The sequence below is a fragment of the Lemur catta genome, chromosome 20 (genome assembly GCF_020740605.2).
Source record: "Lemur catta isolate mLemCat1 chromosome 20, mLemCat1.pri, whole genome shotgun sequence".
NCBI classification, from domain to species: domain Eukaryota; kingdom Metazoa; phylum Chordata; class Mammalia; order Primates; family Lemuridae; genus Lemur; species Lemur catta.
In genome coordinates, this window is record NC_059147.1 from 17,684,968 (window position 1) to 17,705,004 (window position 20,037).

The following is a 20,037-nucleotide window of genomic DNA, read 5'->3' on the forward strand; positions in this document are numbered from 1 at the left end:
GTGTTAGGTTTTGATTTTTTCTTGTATTTCACTGAGCTTCCTTGCAATCCATATTCGAAATAATTCATCTGTCATTTCATCTTTTCATTTTGGTTGGTATCCATTGGTAAGGTGTTGTTTTCTTTTGGGGTATCCTTTCACTCTGATTTTTCATGTTTCCACAGTTCTTTCAATGATTGCTTCTCGTCTGCTTATAGCTTCCCCCAGTAGTTTCTAAGTGATCTTAAAGGCCAGGTTTTCAACAGTCCATGGCTATAATGGATATTAATTAGTGTCTCACCTTTCAAGATACTCCAGCTGATTTCTCACTGCCTGAATCTATGTCACAGTGCCTGTGGGCCACTCTGCCTGCACACATGCATGACAGGCTGGAAGTGCTAAAGAAATAGCAGCCCAAGGAATAAACCTCACAAATGACTATGGGGAGTTGTTGCATACATACCACAGCTTCATAACCCATCTACTAGTAAATTCTAAAGTCTGTGCTTTGTACTGCTTCTCAGAGATTTCTCACAGGGTAATGCCCCAGCAGCCCGTGGGGGCAGGGGGTGGGGGGCTGACCTGAAAGCTCCCCCTTTATTTGGCTTCCTGGTATCATTCCTGTATTACTTGAATCATCCCTTCCCTGTATCATTTCCCCAAGGTCCTCTTTGCTTCCAACTCTTTGGCTCAAGGTTTGCTTCTGGAAGAACCCAAACTAAGACAGAAAAATGAATACAAGCAATGGTTTATAAGAAAAACTGTTTTTGCTATGACCCTCAACACTCTGACACCAGATGTGTGGGATGTTTTCCCAGACCAACCAATTCCCCAATTCTCTGGACACAAACTCAGTATCCTACAATGCAGTTATGACACTAACTTTCTGGAGTCAGTGCAGAGCCTGAAGGTTAAGGGCTCAGTCCCATAAGACTGCCCCCCACTTCAGATGCCAACTACAAGTAGTGGGTCCCCAGATGACCCACACTTTGGTCCAACTTAGCTACAAATTGGGAGTTCCCACAAGCCCTTCCTCAGGTTCAATAATTTGCTATAATGGCTCACAGAACTCAGGAAAACAGTTACTTTGGTTTACTGGTTTATTGTAAAGGATATGACAAAGAACACAGATAAAGAGGTACATAGGGCAAGGTCTGGAAGGGTCTCAAGTGCAGGAGCTTCTGTCCCCATGGATGGGGTGTGCCACCCTTCCAACACAACAATATGTTCACCAACCCAGAAGTTTAAGAACCCCATACTTTAGCAATTATTGTGGAGGCTTAATCACATTGGCGTGATATATTATTAACTCAATCTCCAGCTTTTCTTCCCTCCCCAGAGAATGGAGGAGGGGCTAAATGTTCCAAACTTCTCATCATGGCTTAGTCTTTCGGATGATGAGCCCCTATCCAGGAGTTGGATCATGAGAACAAAAGATGCTCCTTTCACCCAGGAAATTCCAAGGGATTTAGGATCTCTGTCAGGAACCAGGGTCAAAGACCAAATACTAGAACAAAAGATGCTCCCAGCATCCCTATCACTCAAGAAATTACAAAAGTTTTAGGAGTTCTGTGCCAGGAACTGGAACAGAGATGACCAAATATCTATCTCTTACTATGTCACAAGTAGGCTTTCCTTAAATTGTTACTACAGGATGACAGTAATAATGACAAAAATAATATATTAACATATACTATTTACCATTTACCATGCATTAAACATATGTTTATCTCACTTGATAGTCACAGTTACCCTATTCTATTTTATAGATCAACATAGTGATGAAATAACCTGATCCAGGTCACACAGCCAGTAAATGATGGAGTCAATAATAATATTCTTACTATCTTGTTATTAAAATGATCTTGATAGTGTTAGTTGCTTTTTGGGAGAGTGTGGGGAGCTGTGTGTATATGTATGTGTGCTGTAATAGTCTCACTTGGAAAAATAAAATACATACTATACTATAAATCCTTCCCATTAAAAAAAATATGAAAATGACTAGGAAAAACCACTCTAGCCACATCTTCTAAAAAGGAATATAAGCAGATGAATGGCTCCAGTCCTTTTATCCAAATCCCCTCCCTCCCCTCACTACCCAATGAAAATGATGCCGATTTTTCTACTGGAAAAAAATATTTTGAGAACAGAATTGAAAGGAAATGTACTCCAATAGGATAATTGCACCACTCCAGTCTTCCTTCCTACAGAGAAGAAAGCCTTCCTGAATTAGAGAGCTCAGATCAAAAAACTCAAATCACCAAATCACCAAAGTGGATGTTGAACCTAAACATGTAGCTAGCCCTGAAATCTGCAAGAAGTATTGACAGCTGTCAGAGGACATCTCCATTAAAACAGAAATATCAAAAATGCAAATTATCAATGATACTTGTGGCAATTATTTTGTAGCATATACCAAAAAATGTAAATGCTATTTTGGATGCTGCCTGACCCTGGGACATTTATTTCAATCCTTGACAGCATTGAACTAAAACGATTCATTCTTAGAAACAGTTGTTCTCTGCTTTAGGAAAACCCCAGAGGAACACTCATGTGAGTGGGTTTTTATACAGTCACGCACCACATAACAATGTTTCAGTCAACAACAGACCACATATGCCAAGGTTGTCCCATAAGGTTACAACAGAGCTGAAAAATTCCTATTGCCTAGTGATTTGTGTTACAACTGCCTACAGCAGGGGGTCCCCAAACTTTTTGGCACCAGGGACCAGTTTCATGGAAGACAATTTTTCCATGGACAGTGGCTGGAGGGCAGGGAGCAGGGGACATGGAGCTCTGTGGCCCAGTCCCTAACAGGCCACAGACAGGTACCAGTCCGCGGCCTGGGGCTTGGGGATGGCAGCCTACAGTACTCAGTAGAGTAACATGTCGTACAGATTTGCAGCCTAGGAGCAACAGGCCATACCATTGTCTATTAGGCTATACAATCTGGATTTCTATAAATACTGTACACTCTATGATGTTCACACAACAATGAAATCACCTAACGACACATTTCTCAGAACATATCCCCATCATTAAACGACACATGACTGTGTTTGTAAAACTTATCAGATCGCAGATGATAATGCCTATCAAAATATAAATGTGTTTACATTTAAACTTAGAATTTTAATTCAGGAATTAAACAGATAACAACACAAATACATAAACATGTATTTTTAAGACTTTTTGTTAAATCAATACTCTTAGTAGCAAAAACAAAAAGAACGGACTAAACTAAATTGCATACATAGAGTATTGACTAAAAGTATAATATATCCATAAAATGGAATCACAGGCTTCCATTGTGAAGAGAGAACATCTGTTAAAAGGGTAGATCTGATGTTAAGTATTCTTACCACAATAAAAAAAATTTTAAATATACACACAAAAAAAGAAAGTTACTGTCAACACAAATTGTTGACAGTAAGTAAGAGCAAAGGTAAGAGAGGCACAGAAAGGTGAAGATCCTAGCTCTGCGTGGCCCAAGCCGTCCCTTTGCTCTGAAGTGCCAGTGAGTGGGCTCGGGCCAAAGGGGTGTTCTTTCAGGTGGGATCCCCATTTTTAGGGTACTCTCCTTCAAATTTTGTAACACCTACTTTATTCCAAAGAAAACCAGGCCATCGTGCAGTACCCCAATCTCCCCGGTGAAACGCACCGTCCCTGTAAACTAGGTCTTGCAGAAACTTCTGCAAACTCAAACCAGCAGCGCTTAGCAGGCTACGCCGCGGAGGGGCCACAAACTTCACTTGCCGCAGAGACACCACAAAACCGCACACCTACACCTGCCGCACAGCAAGGCTCGGTCTACACATACTTCACAATTATTCCGCAGGGAATTAGCGGACATTTCACTAGTACTGTTAACACGTTCATGGCACAGACGGGTAAACTGATCGCCGCACAGCTAAGCCCCCGGCTCCTTCAGGACGGAGCCGGCCCCGAGCGCCCACGCGCGCCTGTCACTCACCGTCCGTGGAGGCCGCCCCTGCCGCCATCTTGGAGCTCTCCTCCCCTTCCCGCAGCTTCCAGAACCCTCTTTCCCACCCTGGGAAGCCCGTCCCGGCCCTTCTTGGAGTGCGCCGCCGTCTCGCCCTCCCGAACCTGCTCGGGTCCGTGGCTCGCGCCTGCACGCCAGGCCGCGCCACCTCACAGCCACCCACCCTTCTGCTCCCACCAAATGGTGACGCCCGTCCCGCCTCCCCGGGGGTCCCTAGGCCCTGAGGCTCCTCGTTCGCCCTCACACCAACCTTCAGGGACAGAGAAGACAACCCCAGCCTGGCCGGCCACCGGCTCCACACCGGCAGCGTCGGGAACACGCAGGCGGCAGCTGGCGGGAGCGAGCGGAGCGGCACATTTGCCTACGGAAGTAGCCCTCAGGTAAGATTCGGTGAGCTTCCACTTTGGACTTTGTTCATTTGATTCTCTTAGACGTGGATATTCCTTTTATAACCCACAAAAAATAAATAGATTTTAAAAATATAAAAAGGCAATATAACAGGCCGGGCGTTGTGGCTCACACCTGTAATCCTAGCCCTCTGGGAGGCCGAGGCGGGAGGATTGCTCGAGGTCAGGAGTTCGAGACCAGCCTGAGCAAGAGTGAGGAACCTGTCTCTACTAAAAATAGAAAAGAAAAAAAAAAGCCTCTACTAAAAATAGAAAAAAAATTAGCCAGGCATGGTGGGATGCACCTATAGTCCCAGCTGGGAAGGCTGAGGCAGGAGGATTGCTTCAGCCCAGGAGTTTGAGGTTGCTGTGAGCTAGGCTGACGCCACAGCACTCTAGCTTGGATGACAGAGCAAGACTCTATCTCACCAAAAAAAAAAAAAAAAACAAAAAAAAGCAACACCAACAAACAAAGGTAACTAATATCTGAGTCCTAAAGAAGGAGGATAAGAGTCATAGGCGAGATGGCAAGATGTTGCTGAGAGTCATGCACATTGATTTATATTAGGGCCTTCTAGTTTTTAATTATATTAATTCTATTTTATTATTTAACTTGTCTTTAAATAAGCAAAGAAGATACCTTTGTAAGTCTTTTGGCACCCTCTTTTGGACAATCTGATTATTTCAAAACTGAAATCTGTCTCGATGAAATGGATTTCTGAGTATGTTATAGGCAAATTGAAATCAGACACTTTTTTATATTTTGGGTTTTTTTAATTAATAGACTATTTTTAGAAGTTTTAGATTTGCAGAACAATCAAGCAGTTAGTGCAAAGTTCCTATATACTCCGCTCCCCCACAGTTTCACCCCATTGTTAACACTTTGCATTATTGTGGTACATTTGTTAATGAAACAATATTAACACATTATTATTAACTAAAATCTGTAGTTTACAATAAAGTTGTACATTTCCATGGGTTTTTATGTATCCGCCATTATAGTATCACAAAGAATAGTTTCACTGCCCCAAAACTCAGTGTTTCACCTCTTCATCCTTTCCCCCTTCTCACCTAACCCCTGCTAACCACTGATTTTTCTGTCTGTATAGTTTTGCCTTTTCCAGGATAACATACAGGGGAATAATAAAACATATATCCTCTTCAGACTGGCTTCTTGCACTTACCAATATGCATTTAAAAGCCCTTCATATCTTTTTGTGGTTTGACAGCTCATTTCTTTTCATCACTGAATAATATTTCATCATATGGGCACCAAAGTTTGTTGATCCATTCTCTGTTGAAGAACATTTTGATTGCTTCTGATTTTTGGCATTTATGAATAATGCTGCTATAAGCATTTGTACAGGGTTTGGGGGAGGAACATAAATTTTAACTCATTTCACTCATCACTTATTAGTTCCTGACTTTTATTATCCGTTCTTCTGGATTTTCTACATGGACAATCATGTCTTCTGCTAACCAAGACAGCTTTATTTCTTCCTTTCTAATCTGTATACCTTCTGTTTACTTTTCTTGTCCTATATGCACTAGCTAGAACTTCCAGTATAATATTGATTAGGAAGGGTGAGAGGTGACATCCTTGTAATTTTCTGAAACTTAGAGGAAAACATCTACTTTTTTCACCAAGATGTATGATGTAAGCTGTAGGGTTTTTTTTTAATATTCTTTATCAAGTTGAGAAAGTTTCTCTCTGTTCCTAGTTTGCTGAGAGGTTTTATTATGAAAAAGTGTGGAATTTTGTCAATTCTTTTGCATATATGCATATTATCATGATTTTTCTTCTCCAATCTGTTGATGTGGTGGAGTATATCAATTGAATTTTTAGTGTTAAAACAGCCTTATATACCTGGAATAAATCCTACTTGGTCATGAGTATAATTTTTTATTCATTGTTGCATTCAATTTGCTAATATTTTGTTAAGTACTTTTGCATGTATGTTCAGAAGAAATATTGGTCTGTTATTGTCCTTTCTTACAATGTTTTTACCTGGTTTGGGGGTTGATGTAATGCTAGCCTCATAGAATGAGTTAGAAAGCATTCCTTCTGCTTCTGTTTTCTGGAAAAAATTGTAGAGAATCGGTGTCATTTCTTCCTTAAATATTTGGTAAAATTCACTAGTAAAACCATCTGAAACTGTTGTATTCATTTTTGGCATTTTATTAAATATTGATTCAAAATCTTTAATAGATGTATACCTATTCAGACTATCTATTTCTTCTTGTTTGAGTTTTAGTAGTTTCTGTCCAGCTGGTCTATTTCTTCTAAGTTATCAGATATATGAACACAGACTTATTTATAATGTTCCTTCATTATCCATTTATTGTGTATCATATCAGTGGTGATCAGTTCTATCAGTTTTATATTTCATGTATTTTGATGCTCAATTGTTAGGTGTATGCATAGTAAGAGTTGTTATGACTTCTTGGAGAATTAACCCTGTTTTCATTATTTAAAGGCTCTCTTTATCATTGATAATTTTCCTCATTCTAAAGTCTTCTTTGTCTAAAATTAACATAGCTACTTCATTTGTTTTTTTATATTAACATGGTAAAGCTTTCTCCATTCTTTTACTCTTTATCTGTGTCTTTATGTTTAAAGTGGCTTACTTATAGACAACATATAATTGGGGTTTGGGGGGTTGTTTTTTACTGGTGTATTTAAAGAGGTAATTCAGTTAAAATTAGGCCATTAGGGTGGGCCCTAATCCAATATGACTAGTGTCCTTATAAGAAGAGACAATTAGGACACTGTTACATAGGGAAGACCATGTGAAGACACATTGAGAGGACAGCCACCTACAAGCCAAGGAGAGAAGCCTCAGAAAAAAAACAATCATGCTAACACCTTGACTTTAGATTTTAGTCTCCAAAATTGGGAGAAAGTAAATTTCTGTTTAAACCACCCAGTCTTAGGTACTTTTTTATGGCAACCCTAGCAAACTAATACAAACGTCAATCAGAGAATGTCCCTGAGGTTCTTAAAAACAAGTGGTTCCAAGGAACATTTATTGGCTGTGCATACTAACTGGGTGAAAGGCACACTTATAACTTTGTCTCAAACTGTAAAAAAGCAAATCATGTAACCCAAACATGTGTACTGCTTAAAATTCTGAAATTTAAAAAAATTAAATTAAAAAAATTAAAAGAACACTTATATGACTAAATTTTAGCACTGAACTTTTATTTTTAAACCATTGTTTTTTCTTTAACTATGCAGAAGCCATTCTTGAGGCCACCTGACCAAGCATGTTTTAGTAATAAATGGGAAAAGCTAGACAAAAAATATGTTTGCTACCACACCTTAAACTGCTAGCTGCATCGTGGGGCCCATAAATTTGTATAATCCCAAAATCATACCAATGATAAAACTAAGTCCATTAGAATACCTGTGGGACTGTGTGTGGGCCTTACAATACTCATCATTTCCAGAGTCACAGGAACTGGCCCACATGCCCAAACAAAAAGCAATCGTGTATAGAAGGCTGGGTGCGGGGTGATGAGACTCTGGAAATTTACAGAGAAGGATTTGGACCACGTGTTTCTATTAGAGCTCTAGCCTGCAGTCAGGGGACCTCAGTTCTCCTCCAGCTTCCAACTAGAGGAAGGAGCTAGGCAATGCACTTCACTTTGCAAGGGGTGCCACTTTTCTCATGTGTAAAACAAAAGGGTCAATCCATCGAGCAATCTCTAAGGCTGTTATCAGCTCCCTAAATTTATAGATTATAAAACTACAGGGATGATATCCAATAAAAAACTCAATTTGTGATAACAGACTTAAAAGAAGCTCAAGTCAGTCTTTCTGTGGCATCCACATGATTGGACAAATCGGGATGAAAAAACCAAACACAAATTGTATACCCAAGGTAGTCATTCCACTGTAAAATAAGACATCTGATTGAGGTGGTATCAGTGAAAATGTCAGAATGAGAACCTTCTCAAATTTAACCTCCCCCCCCATAAAAGCAATTTAAAAACTGACAAAAGTTGTCAGAAACAACTTTTTCAGATCTCTGGAAATTACCCAAAGGCTTGTAGCAACCAAGGAGCGTTTATTGAAGAAAAATTGGCTAAATAGTCATAAAAACAGGAAGCTTTGTGGTGTTTTAACTTAGCCTAGCAACATCCTCCACTGTCTGTCTCACCAGTAATAGCCTCGGAAACCAACACCCTGCATTCTGGTACCAGAGAGAGCAAAGGACATCATCAAAAAATACAATCCATAGGATGGAAGAAGATATTTGCAAATCATATGTATAATAAGGGCATAGTCGGCCGGGCGCGGTGGCTCACGCCTGTAATCCTAGCCCTCTGGGAGGCCGAGACGGGTGGATCGCTCGAGGTCAGGAGTTCGAGACCAGCCTGAGCAAGAGCGAGACCCCGTCTCTACTAAAAATAAAAATAAATTATCTGGACAACTAAAAATATATATAGAAAAAATTAGCCAGGCATGGTGGCACATGCCTGTAGTCCCAGCTACTCGGGAGGCTGAGGCAGTAGGATTGCTTAAGCCCAGGAGTTTGAGGTTGCTGTGAGCTAGGCTGACGCCACGGCACTCACTCTAGCCTGGGCAACAGAGTGAGACTCTGTCTCAAAAAAAAATAATAATAATAATAAGGGCATAGTACCCAGAATATATAAATAACTCTTATAATCTAATAATAAAAAGACAACTCAAAAAATGGGAAAGGGTTCAAACGGACATTTCTCTAAATACTTATTTAGATAGATAGATAGAGGTAGCAAATAAGCACGTGAGAAAGTGTTCAACATTATTCCTTAGTCGTTAGGGAAGTGAAAATCAAAACCACAATGAGGTGCCCATTCATGCCTACTAAAGTGGCCATGATTTTAAAAATGGAAAATAACAAGTATTGGCAAGGATATAGAGAAATTGGAGCTCTTATACATTGCAGGTGGAGATGTAAAATTGCACAACTGCTGTGAGAAAGTCTGGCTATTCTTCAAAGAGTTAAACATAGAGTTACTGTATGATGTAGCAATTCCAATCCTATGTATACACTCAAGAGAAATGAAAATAGGCCAGGCATGGTGCCTCACACGTGTAATCCAGCACTTCGGGAGGTCAAGGCAGGAGGATTGCTTGAGGTCAGGAATTCAAGTCCAGCCTGGGCAACAGAGAGAGACCCCTATCTCTACAAAAATTGTTTTAAAAAAATCAGCTAGGCATGGTGCCACACACCTGTAGTCCTAGCTACTCAAGAGGTTGAGCCAGGAGGATAGTTTGAGCCCCAGGAGTTTGAGATTGCAGTGAGCTATGATGGCGCCACAGCCGAGTTAGCCCAAGCAACAGAGCAAGACCCTCACTATTTAAAAAAAAAAGAAAGAAATGAAAACATATGTTTACACAAAAACTTGTACACAAATCTTCGTAACAGCATTATTCATAATAGCCAAAAAGTGGAAACAAAGCAAATGCCCATCAATTTATGAACAGATAAATAAAATATGGCATATCTATACAATGGAATAGTATTCAGTCATAAAAAGGGATGAAATACTGATACATGATACAACATAGATGAATCTTGAAAACATGCTAAGGCGGTGGCTCGCACCTATCATCCCAGCACTCTGGGAGGCCAAGGTGGGAGGATCGCTTGAGCTCAGGAGTTCAAGACCAGCCTGAGCAAGAGTAAGACCCTGTCTCTTCTAAAAATAGAAAAATAGTTGGGTATGGTGGCAAATGCCTATAGTCCCAACCACCCGGGAGTTAGAGGCAGGAGGATCACTTGAGCCCGGCAGTTGTTTTTTTGTTTGTTTGTTTTGTTTTGTTTATTTCAGAATATTATGGGAGTACAAACATTTTGGTTACATGAATTACTTTTGTATAGTTTAACATTGCAGGTAGAGATGTAAAATTGCACAACTGCCATGAGAAAGTTATAAGTGTATCCAGTCACCCAGTCACCCAGATAGTGTGCATTGTAACCATTAGGAATGAATTTACCCAACCTTCCCACCTGCTTGAATTCTGTTGAATTTTACTACCATATGTGCATGTGAGTATTGATCTATTAGTTCCAATGTAATGAGTACATGTGGTTTTTCCATTCTTGTGATACGTCACTTAGAAGGATGGTCTCCAGTTCCATCCAGTTCTTACAAAAAGTATTAGTTCACCATTTTTTATAGCTGAATAATACTACATGGAACACATATACCACATTTTATTAATCCACTCATGTATTTTTTTTTCCACTCATGTATTAATGGGCACTTGAGCCCAGGAGTTTGAGATTGCAGTGAGCTATGACATCACTGCACTCTACCTGGGGCAACAGATCAAGACTGTCTAAAAAGAAAAAGAAAACATACTAAGTGAAAGTAGTCAGACACAAAAGAATGCTTATTATTTGACTCAGTTTATATGAAATGTGCAGAATAGGCAAATCCATAAGGACAGAAAGTACAGTAGTGGTTTCATCTTTTTGAGTGGATGAAAATATTCTGGAATTAGATAGTCAAGGTGGTTGCACAGTCTTGCGAATATACTCAAAACCACTGAATTGGACACTTTAAAATGGTGAATTTTATGATGTGTAATTTACATCCTAAATTTTTTACAAAAGACATGCAATTAAACCAAATATTGCTACTGATTCCAAAAGCCTGTCCTTAAGCATAGGGCAAACAAGCCACATTAATAAGAATGAGAAAAACACCAGCACCGTGGCTCCTCTGATTTTGACACATATTCTCAGTCTTTCATAAGTCCAATAGCATTGCCAATAAAGCATTTTCATTTTAAGCTTCATAATAAGCTGGTCCATTGTTGTCATCATTCCTCGTCTGACATGTGATTTTATTTTATTTCTACAACATAGTGAATTTTGATAGATCACAGTAATTTCAATCCATAAGGATCTTTCAACTGTAGGAGTGAATTAGAAAGATATTTTTATATTGCCTATTTGAGATAACCGGTCCGAGCACCCTGCTTCAGGCAAAATACATCAAAAGAATGAACTGAAGGTTAAGTTCCCTTTTAGATCTCAATTTTTATAACATCACAAAAATTCTTGCCTGAAAGCAGTCGAATTATTCAACTGCAAGACATTCTGTATTCACTTCATCCCGCCTGGGGGAAGAACAAAGTCAAGAGCTGGAGACACCTGTAAGGTGGACGTACATTCATCTTCTCATTATGCCTGTATGAGTCTCCAGTCCCTGAATACAACACCAGTACCCTCCAAGAGGAAATGCAAGTAAAAGCTTTTCGAAAAGCTTTCTATTATGTCCTATTTGCAAAGGTAATTCTCACGTGAAAAGCAGCAATAAGAAATTCAAGTAATGAAATTTAAATACCATGTAAATCAATTATTACCATTTTATCCCACCCAAATCAGTCAATTAAATGGAACTATTTCTCTAAATTAATTTTAGATAGCATTTAATTCCAACTTGATAAAAAAAAAACTATTTTCTGTGTTTCTATGCAAAAAGTTTCTTGCTGTGATTATGAATCTTCCAACAAAAAGGCTGCTGAGAACTTTGCCTCTAAAGCTGTTGATTGTTGAGCAGTGTTTGTACTCAGTCTAAGGTGGCTCCCTGGGGAGCCCAAAGGTGTTTATTTTAACTGCCCAGAGATCCTCATTATAAGATGATTTCAGATATAATGGAATTCACTGGTATGTTATTCAGGAGCAACTTTGATGACAAATTCATATTTGATCAAGTCCTTGTTGGCTTCCATCTGTTTTCTGCCAGGGCTGGTCCTGTGCCACACAGGCACAGCCCCTGGGGTTGTGCAACACTGTGATACTGCTTAATAAATTATTCTTGATATTGACAATGATGACAATGGACATGACATCAGGTACCATTATGCACTCTCGTTTATTCACATAATCAATAATTTTGTATTGAAGACTCAATTTGTGGCAGGTCCTATCTGGGCACAGATGACACAATGATGAACAAGAAAGATAAGGCCTCTGACCTCAAGTAGTTTTACATTTTAGTGAAGGGAGATAGAAAATAAACATAGCATAAGCAAAGCCAAGTGTGGTGGCTCATGCCTATAATCCTAGCACTTGGAGAGGCCAAGATGAGAGGATCACTTGAGGCCAGGAGTTCGAGACCAGTGTGAGCAATATAGTGAAACCCTATCTCTATAAAAAATAGAAAAATTAGCCCGGAGTGGTGGTTCATGGCTGTAGTCCCAGCTACTCAGGAGGCTAAGACAAGAGAATCACTTGAGCCCAGGAATTTGAGGCTGCAATGAGTTATGATGACACCACTGCACTCTAGCCCAGGCAACAGAATGAGACCCTGTCCCAAAAAAAAAAAAAAAAAAAAAACAATAAATCAAAAAATAAAGAAAGAAGGTTTTAAAAAAAAAAGTTGGGTAAGTGCTTCATGCCTGTAATCCTAGCACTTTGGGAGGCCAAGACAGGAGGATCACTTGAGGCCGGGAGTGCGAGACCAGCCAGGGCAACATACTGAGACCCCGTCTCTACAAAAAATAGAAAAATTAGCTAAGTATGGTGGCACGTGCCTGTAGTCCTAGCTACTTGACAAACTGAGGCAGGAGGATCACACGAGCCTAGGAGTTTGAGGTTGCAGTGAGCCCTGATGATGCCACTGCTGTCTAGCCTGGGCAATACAGTGAAACCCTGTCTCAAAAAAAAAAGGGGGGGGGAAGGAAGGAAGAAAGAAAATAAACATAGCATAAGCAAATAAGATAATGTCAGATACTGGTTAAGTGCTGTGGAGAATACAGTTGAATCGTGAGATAGGAAGTGACAGGGCAGGACTATATATTTACAAAAATTCACTGAAGTGCACAGAGAGTGCAGTCAGCCCATCAAGCAGTCCTGCATCTCCAAAGACCGTAACGCCTATACTCAGAGCACTGGGAAAACATGAAAGGTTCCAGTAATAGAAGTTTGAAGGCCACGTAAGGAATCAGTGTACCAATAAAAACGTTCAACTCACATCAGGTTTACACTGGGGTCTCCTTTAAAAAGTCTCCCATTATACTTGGTGGGTGTTCCCTTAATACACGTTAGCTCTACCTATTTCAGCTTTCAAAAGGTAATCAGCTAAAACTGGCCACAATTCTGATATTTCACTATGAAAAATCACTTTAGAGTTTGTCTAGAAGACAGAATTTAAGAACTATGAATCCTGAAATATCCCACTGAACTGCTGGTAACAACATCGCACTCACAAGTAAGAAGTGGGGTGCAGTTTTCCAATCAACAGATTCACAAGGTCAAAACGCAAATGCAGGGAGGGGGAAGTTAGCTGCAAATGGGTCCAGGTATAAAGTATTTACAATCATTACTCTAAAGACATCGATTTTAATACTTCCCATGATAGTAATTAAGAGACAAACCTTCACTGAATTTGTGTAATGTCTTTTATGTAGACAGTGCCATTTTTAAACAGTAATTTATAAGTTCCTGAGAGAAAGGTAACTGCAAAACTGAGCTAGAAGGTGACATCTTTCTTGCTACACTTGGGACACTCAGCTTCTTGAGTGAAGTATCCATGCTCATTTGGAAGACTAATGGTTGGGCCAAGAGATGGAGAGACGGATGCCACCTCGAGTCTTTCCAGGCGACTTCTATGATACTGGCGCAGATAACACGGGTCAAATGTTCCAGTGTACCTCTGTTGCTCGTGTGCCACTTTGGTTTTGCTCTTGGATTTTTCTCAGATTGCATATTTGAGACAGATACTAACAATAGCTAGATGGAATCTCCCTGAGGACATCTCCCCTCCTCCATCCAGTCCCACCTCCTCCCATCCATCTCTCAGATACAAGGTAGTTTCTCTCGCCACCCCCCATCAGACCCTCCTCCAGACTCTGCCCCACATTCTCTCTTCTGCTTCATCCCACTCAGTAGAACTCCTTCTGCAGGACTCAAGTGAGATGTCAGTGTTTCCAGGAAGCTGTCTTCACCCTCCAAGCCTGGGCTGGGATTTATTTTTTTTAATTTACAAGAGGCTAAAATGACATAAATGTTGTTCTTTTGAACTAGACTTATTAGCAAAGTCTTACTGATTTCTGCTCTGATTCTTTACCAACAAACAAGAACCTCGTGTTTGGTCTATGTGTGCTCAGCTGCTGCCCACACTCTGCACCCTGTCCATGCTGTAGCCAGAGTCTCCAAAGGAGGCACATCTACCCCACACGTGCAGGATGAGCCACTGGTGAGGAATAAAATAGCATATCTCTGATTAGCACTTGTTCTATATTAGTAAATAAGAAATAAATTAGACTTGCAATGTGTACTTCGGAGGTCGACACTGGCAGTCTTACTCCATGCATATGTGAAATGGTTGTGCAACACATGCAGTACGCCAGGCGTCTTGAGATAGTGAAAGCTCACTGAGATGTTCACATTTCCTGAAGTGAACAAGAGAACAGAAAGACTAAAATGTCATCTACACCCCCGTAAGCTCTTAAATTAGCTCCATAATGGCATAAAACACTGACCTAATCAGATCTGACATCTAACCTGCAAAAAAATTCAAACTTGCCAACACCGTCTTAGTGTAACCACACGCTTCAGTTTTGTATATATTTTGTAATCTACACAGTGTATTTGCAGAGTACCACATATGTATCATTTATGTATAACTAGATATGAATACATTGGATGGTTACTAAAACATACACAAAGGCTGTTCCATCAAAAGAGTCTGGAGACTTTAACCTAAAACACCATTTTTATCATATTAATCACTTAATTGGAAACTATCATTTAATCTCCACTGGCTACAAGGCATAGTCCAAACTCTTGTTGCAACAGGCTTGGCCCTTCACAATGTGGCCCTGGCCACTGTCCTGTCCTTATTTCCTACCACTGTTCCTTCTTCTCTGTGCTGGTCTTACATACCAGACACAGATGAATGGTAATGAATACCTTCATAAATATATTTAAATCCCTTTCAAGGTGGAAAATTTCCCTAACAACTGTATCATTTCTACTACTGGGGCCTAGCATATCATAAATTATTTCAATCTATAGCATGTATTCTTTTAGGCAAAGTATCTTTACAGATTTCACACTGAAGTAAAAATTCCACGATAACAGATACAGAAATAAAATAGAGCTCAATAAAACAGACTGGTGTGCCTAAACCAAGACCAAATATATAATTTCATATCTCTCTTAGAAAAACCTAGGCATGCTTGGCCCTGTGCCATGTCCGAAAAGCATCTCAGCTGTGTAACACTGCCACCTAGTGGTCGACTTCAAAACGTACAACTCAAAATAATCCTGACGTCACCGTGTCAGAGATATGTAATAGCAGCTTAGTGAAGGAAACCAAAATATTTCACCCACACACATATTTCTTTGACATAGTTCAAGATGGCTATTCAGAGAGGCCAGATGGAAATATAAGAATAGCTAAAAATCTGTCTTTTGGCAGGGGGGGGATTTGCATCTGTAGAGAATCTGCATTGACAAAGCCAGGCTTTCTCTGAGGTCCTCCTTTATCTAGATGTAGGAATGATTAATTAAATAAAAGTCTGACATCTTTAAAGATCTGAAACAAATATTTTACCATCTATTCTCTCTGAGGGATGCTACCTGTGAGGTTTTGTCCACGTAACAAGGTTACCATTCCTAGCCAGACCTCCTCTTCTCCCCTTCCCATAACTGTCTTGCCACCCTAACCTGATTTACCACCATCACCTGTTTTGGGCCATGCTCTGAGCCCCCATTTTTTTCACCTCAAGATGGTATATAAGCTGTACCCCATTGGAAGTTGAAATAATCACTCTGTGGCTTTTCCTCCATGTACACTAATACATTTGTACGCCATTTCTCCTCTTAATCTGCCTTTTGTCAGTTGCTTTTTCGGTGAACCTGCAAAGGGTGAATGTGAAGTTTTCTCTTGACCCTTACATTAACCTCAGGCCATGATGGAGTAACAGGGACCAGATTTCCATTCCACCAGAAAAAAACAAAAACTGGACAAAATAAACGACACAATGGTTTGCCAAACACTGAACATCAGGCAATAAAGGACAACGTGAAACAGGAAACAAGGCAAGCACTACAGTTGTCCCCAGATTACTGCCTTGAAAGAGATCCCAGGCCACAATGCAAGGAGAAGGAACCCAGGGAGAGCCTGTTGGACTCCTGGAGTTGAGAAGACAGAGCTGAGAGTCCAGGGAGGCCCAGGTGGCAGAGTACAAGAGACAGAGTAGCAGAGAGGAGAGAGCTGCACAGAGAAAGAACCTGGAGGTCTGCAGAGGGGCTCCATCTAATGCACAGCTGAATATTATCAGTATGTGTGTAAGCCACTCAAAGCCAGGAAAAGAACCACCTGCAAGGATGAGAGGCCGTGCCTGAGCTCCCACAGTGTGGGAAAGACTACCTGCTCCTGCCAGCCAAAGTGGAAACCTCAAGATCCATGAGACATTGGGTAGAGTACTCAGAAGGATCATGCACCAGTAGGGAGAAATGATTAACCCTAGACTGAGCACTTCTTTGCCTAACAATATTAAAAGCAAGAACCAAAATGACTTAAACCATTTCCAAGTAACACAGCTGTGTCCCAGAATAAAACCCAAGAATATTTATAATAATACCAAAATATCCAATATCCAACAAAGATATTAGAACTCACAATGTTTGGCATCCAATCAAAAATTACCAAAATGCAAAGAAACAGAAAAATACAACTCATAGAAGAAAAATCAAGAAATCAAAATTTACAAGACACAGATGTTACATTAATAATTAGCAGAGGAGGAAAATAAAAGTTATTATAACTGTTCCATGCTTTCAAAAAGTTAAGCAGAGACATAGAAGGTATAAAAAAAATCTCTATTGAACTTTTAGAAATAAAAACTACAAGGTGTGAGATTAAAAAAAAAAATACCCAGGATAGAATTAACTGCAGATTAGACATTGAAGAAGAAAGGGTAAGTAACGTTTAAAGATAACAATTCCAACTATATGAAAGGAAATAGAAAGAAAAGAGATTTATTTTTTACTGAAAAGAGCATCGGTAAGCTATGAAACAATTTTACATGGCCTAATATACATGTAATTGGAATCCCCAAAGAGGGTTAGGGGAAGGGGCAACAGAAAAATATTCAAAGATAAAATAGCTGAGATTTTTCTGAAATAAAAGATAACTCCTTTTGAAGGTCATGAGGACAATTTTTGTCTGTTTGTTTGTTTGTTTTTTTGAGACAGAGTCTTGCTGTGTTGCCCAAGCTAGAGTGCCAAGGCATCAGCCCGGCTCACAGCAACCTTAAACTCCTGGGTTCAAGCGATCTTCCTGCCTCAGCCTTCCAAGTACCTGAGACTACAGGTGTGCACTACCACACCCAGCTAATGTTTTTTTTCTATTTTTAGTTGCCCAGCTAATTTCTTTGAATTTTTAGTAGATACGGGGTCTCGCTCTTGCTGAGGCTGGTCTCGAACTCCTGACCTCAAGCAATCCTGCCACCTCGGCCTCCAAGAGTGCTAGGATTACAGGCGGGAGCCACCATGCCCAGCCTCATGAGGACAAATTTTATCCTCATGAGGAAGAACTGTATTTCATATGTATCTGTGTACACTTATATATATAATAAATGCTCTTGGGGCTTTTCACATTTTGAGTTCTTAGAAATAAAATATGAATGAAATGAAAACCTAGTTACATTTCTTCCTGTAGCACCTAGCCAGTGAGAGCTCTCGGATGTTAGAGCAGCAAGATTTAGTGATACTTAGATTGTTCTCATATATGGAATTGAATAGAAAAGCCACCAAAAAGATCTTGGAAGATCTGAACCATGTTACAACATCTAATATTAAAATGGAAAGGTAACTTTAAATTATATAATAATTCCAGTGCTAATGATAGATTAATGACAAATATTACCTTTGAATTATAATTGAATATTATAATGAAAACATTAATGAATCTCAATTTTATTAAGATTTCTATATATGTGCTTATATTTTTAGCTTAATGTTATGAAATCAATAATAAAATAAGTATATTTTATTAATATAATAATTATGTAGTAGTATTAATATGACTTTAGGTTTGAATGAAAATGTTGAATATTATGTTAGTGATTGATAAAATATTAAATTTTAATAATCATTTAATGGAGTCCTTTCTAAGTTCTTAATAATATTTATATAAAAATTGCACATCACATCTTTTGGCCAACACAAAAATTGATGTTCATCAAGGCATTGGAATTTTCCAGTTAACCAAGAAGAAGGTGAACATTTAGAAATGAATGAATGCTTTCAAGTTATGTTTTAACATTCTTTTATTGTGCACATAAATGATTCACTCTTTTTTTATTTTAAAAAATATGGAATACTTCACGAATTTACGTGTCATCCTTACACAGGGGCCATGCTAATCTTCCCTGTACCGTCCTAATTTTAGTATATGTGCTGCCGAAGTGAGCACTGATTCACTCTTTACTCATGAAGAAATTCCCATTATTTGTTAGTAACCTTGTTTATAAAATTTAGAGTATTCACAAAATCAACTCCAACTCAAAGCATACTTTATTTGGATATTCATGCCACCATCAACTAGGCTATTTTATCTGAAAACTTGTGGCCTGTGTCCTGTATACAGAATGTTGACAACTGTTAATACTAATTAACATTTAAATTAATTAACTAATTTAAATTTCATAATAATGTACTACATTTCAAATTTCACTTTCATTTTGTGGAATTTTGCATAGTTAATTGTATTTCTCAAAGTTTCTTCTGCATGTTCACTTACACAGATAGTGAAATTATTTTATGAACTTTTCTATAATTCATTTTGTTGGATTGTATCCTCTGATTTTATAACAGCTTTATTGAGATTAAATTCCATATCACATGGCCAGGTGCAATGGCTCACACCTGTATTCCTAGCACTCTGGGAGGCTGAGGTGGAAGGATTTCTTGAGCTCAGGAGTTTGAGAGCAGCCTAAGCAAGCGTAAGATCCTGTCTCTCCTAAAAAGAGAAAAAATTATTTGGGTGTGGTGGTGCACATCTGTAGTCCCAGCTACTTGGGAGGCTGAGGCAGGAAGATCGCTTGAGCCCAGGAGTTTGAGGTTGCTGTGAGCTAGGCTCACAGTGCCACAGCACTCTAGGCCAGGCAACAGAGCAAGACTCTGTCTCCAAAAAAAAATTCCATATCACAAATTTTACCTTTCTCAATTATACAAGTCAATGGTTTGTATTATAAAAATTAGTTTTTATATTAAAGTTTTTATATGCAAAGTTATTCACCTCTTACAACTATCTAATTTCAGGATTGTTTCTAATGGCTACACAAATAATCCAGCCATAAAATCAGCCTCTTTAATTTGTGTTAATACATACTTTGGCTGTGCCAAAGAAGAGTCATCGTTCTGTAGTGTATGAATGAGCACAGCATGAAGAGCTGTGATAGTCTTCAAGTTAGAGTTTAAAATAAACATGATTATTTTCTTTATGTGCTGGGACATGGGAATCCACACATTTTTTACATGAAGCAATGAGTATGCCAGAGAAATTAAGAAGCATGTTTATATTTTTGTTCCACTTTTTTGGTAGTCTACAAAATGAGTTGTAATCAAATTCTAATATAATTTTTTGATATATTATTATTTAAAATTTTATTTAGACTTAAAAACACTGATTTAAAAAACAGTTCTATGT

The 20,037-nt window shown here is 39.0% G+C and overlaps 1 protein-coding gene and 1 non-coding gene across 2 annotated transcripts in view; one reads left to right on the forward strand and one right to left on the reverse strand.

The window, feature by feature from the left end:
- Positions 1-20,037, forward strand: part of DUXB (double homeobox B) — a 42,579-nt gene that overhangs the window by 7,763 nt on the left and 14,779 nt on the right. The window contains exon 2 of the mRNA XM_045533298.1: positions 3,594-4,362. Coding sequence (XP_045389254.1) covers positions 3,594-4,362 — 769 coding nt within the window. The remainder of the gene's footprint in view (positions 1-3,593; positions 4,363-20,037) is intronic.
- On the reverse strand, positions 18,695-18,801 carry LOC123625569. Its single transcript, XR_006730575.1, has one exon. It is a non-coding gene; the product is annotated as a U6 spliceosomal RNA (small nuclear RNA).